General features: G+C 32.6%; 2 protein-coding genes across 2 annotated transcripts in view; both read left to right on the forward strand.

Annotated features, from left to right (window-relative positions):
- Window positions 1-260: 260 nt before the first annotated feature.
- Window positions 261-1,111, forward strand: LOC136218652 (uncharacterized). Its single transcript, XM_066005675.1, is given in 3 exon segments — window positions 261-307; window positions 361-429; window positions 431-1,111. Coding segments are annotated over 3 exon segments (228 nt in total). The 3' UTR covers window positions 543-1,111.
- Window positions 1,112-2,108: 997 nt separating this feature from the next.
- LOC136206115 (photosystem I P700 chlorophyll a apoprotein A1) overlaps window positions 2,109-2,500 on the forward strand; it is a 3,166-nt gene continuing 2,774 nt past the window's right edge. Inside the window, exon 1 of the mRNA XM_065997044.1 lies at window positions 2,109-2,500. This exon is cut by the window's right edge and continues 2,774 nt beyond it. The gene's annotated coding sequence lies outside the window, so the exon portion shown is untranslated.

Raw genomic sequence — 2,500 nt, forward strand, 5'->3', positions numbered from 1 at the left:
ACTGGAAATTTTATTGATAAGACCTTTTCAATTGTAGCCAATATCTTATTACGAATAATTCCGACAACTTCGGGGGAAAAGGAGGCATTTACTTATTACAGAGATGGTGTGGTTTGATTTTTTTTATCGTTTCAAGTCTTAGGAGAAAGACACATTAGTCGGTATAGAAAGATTTGAAAGAACTCTACTCTACGCTTTTTGAAGGTGAAGTTTCTAAGTTTATAAAGAAAACAATTCCTTCTGTCGGGTATCCCCGATTAATGCAGCCTCAGATGCTTCAATTGTCAATTCGAGTATTGAACGAAAGGTTACACCAAGGTCTATGGGGTTCCGTATTGCAGGTTAACCCTACCACACTAGTACCTATAGGCGGCATAGAGGAAGAAGCACTACGCCTAGGAATCAACAACATCAAAACTTTGTTAGAAATTATCTCCTTTTTTCTTTTTGGGATCGGAACTAAGAAGAATGGTTGGGACAACAAACATCCATCTCGTTCGTACTTTGGATACCCGTATAACCATCGAAGACTGTTGAAGTGACTAATTCCTAGAGATTAAGGAAGATTGAGGACAAAGAAATTGTTGGAGTTAACTTAATATTTTTATCTAGTATCAGCATGCTTGATGTTAAGAAAAGATCTTTTGCAGGAAGGTTGGCTAGAGATTTCTTGTAAAAACACTAGCCCCGATCAGTTCATAATGAGAATATTTTACTCCTTTTTTATTCTTTATTCTATAGTATTATTTTCATTATGCACATAAGGGAGGAGCCGTATGAGATGAAAATCTCACGTACGGTTCTGGAACGGAGATTCTTTGAATTGAATGACGACCGTAACGAATGTCTGCTCAATCCGAAGGAAATTATGCAGAAGCTTTACAGAATTATTATGAAGCTATGCGGCTAGAAATTGATCCCTATGATCGAAGTTATATACTATATAATATAGGCCTTATTCACACAAGTAACGGAGAACACACAAAAGCTTTGGAATATTATTTTCGGGCACTCGAACGAAACCCTTTCTTACCACAAGCGTTAAATAATATGGCCGTGATCTGTCATTACGTGCGACTATCTCCACTATAGAAAGAAAAAAAGAACAAAATTGACTAGAAATTGACTAGAAATAGGCTTTCTACATATGCATCGTCCAAAATAACGATTTTTATCAGCTGTAGCAAAGAAAGTAACTTCATAGAAGTCAAAATATGAACAAAAAAATATGCCTAGATACTTGTTTCTATGGATAACAGATCTAATTGATAGAGGAAGCACCGTAAAGATCAATTAGCGAGATTTTTGGCCGATACAATAAGAACTGCTTACTTATCTCATAATATGAATATGAGACATAAGTTAGGAATCAACTTATGTAACAGAGTCGATCCCCTAAAGTATTGAGCAGCGGTGTAGTATCAGATCCCAAAGATAGTAAGTCTTCCGTATGACGGAAGGTCTTTTTCAAGGATTCTATATATAAATATAAATAAAACCGAGATAGTTACCTTTCAGAAAATTATAACGATAGTCAAATGCCTACACTTTATTCTTCTGAAGGTGGGAGAAAAGATAAAACGGATTATTTTTATTAATCAAAATTAAAGTTTGAAACTCATGGAATTAACCTTTTTTGGTTAACTCGAGAAAAAAAATGGGACACCAAAAGAATTGACTGCTGAGCCGTATGAGGTAGGAAACTCTCAAGTACGGTTCTAATGGAAGGAATTTGCTCGCCTATTCTGACCGAGGAGAACAGGCCATCCGGCAGGGAGATTCTGAAATTGCGGAGGCTTGGTTCGATCAAGCCGCGGAGTATTGGAAACAAGCCATAGCGCTTACTCCCGGAAATTATATTGAAGCGCAGAATTGGTTGAAGATCACAAGGCGTTTCGAATAAGATAAGAGCGCTCTCTTTAGATTTCTATTTAGTCTCTTTATATTTAGTATTTATTTATTAGTATATTTATGTATTTATTAGTAGTTATTTTTGTTATTTAGGTTTAGTATTTTTTTTAGCATTTGGTATAGTTTTCTATTTCTTGCTTATATATTCTATTTCTATTCGATTTCTATATAAAATATATAGAAATCGAAAAAAATATATTAAATAAAATAGAAAAATATAGAATATATTTAATATATTAGAAAATATATTATTTCTATTCTAATAAATATAGAAAATAAAAATTAACAATATAATAATTAAAATAAATAGAGAAAAGAAAAAGAATAGAATAATATATTCTATAACATATCAAATTAATTGTTTGTTATCCCTATCAGTCAAATAAAACAGATTGGTTCTCTGGGAAGAACCAATCAAAAAATTTCATGAATTTCATTATACCCCTTCTAAGATCGTCCCTTTTCGTCTGGTATTTCATAGGAATAAACGCTACACAGATATAAACAGTAGAGAATTTTCTATATTTTCTATTTTAATTTTCTGTTATTAAAACGAATAAAAAAAAAGATACCTTTGAATGCCTAAAAT

This window comes from Euphorbia lathyris, chromosome 1, assembly GCF_963576675.1.
Source record: "Euphorbia lathyris chromosome 1, ddEupLath1.1, whole genome shotgun sequence".
NCBI lineage: Eukaryota > Viridiplantae > Streptophyta > Magnoliopsida > Malpighiales > Euphorbiaceae > Euphorbia > Euphorbia lathyris.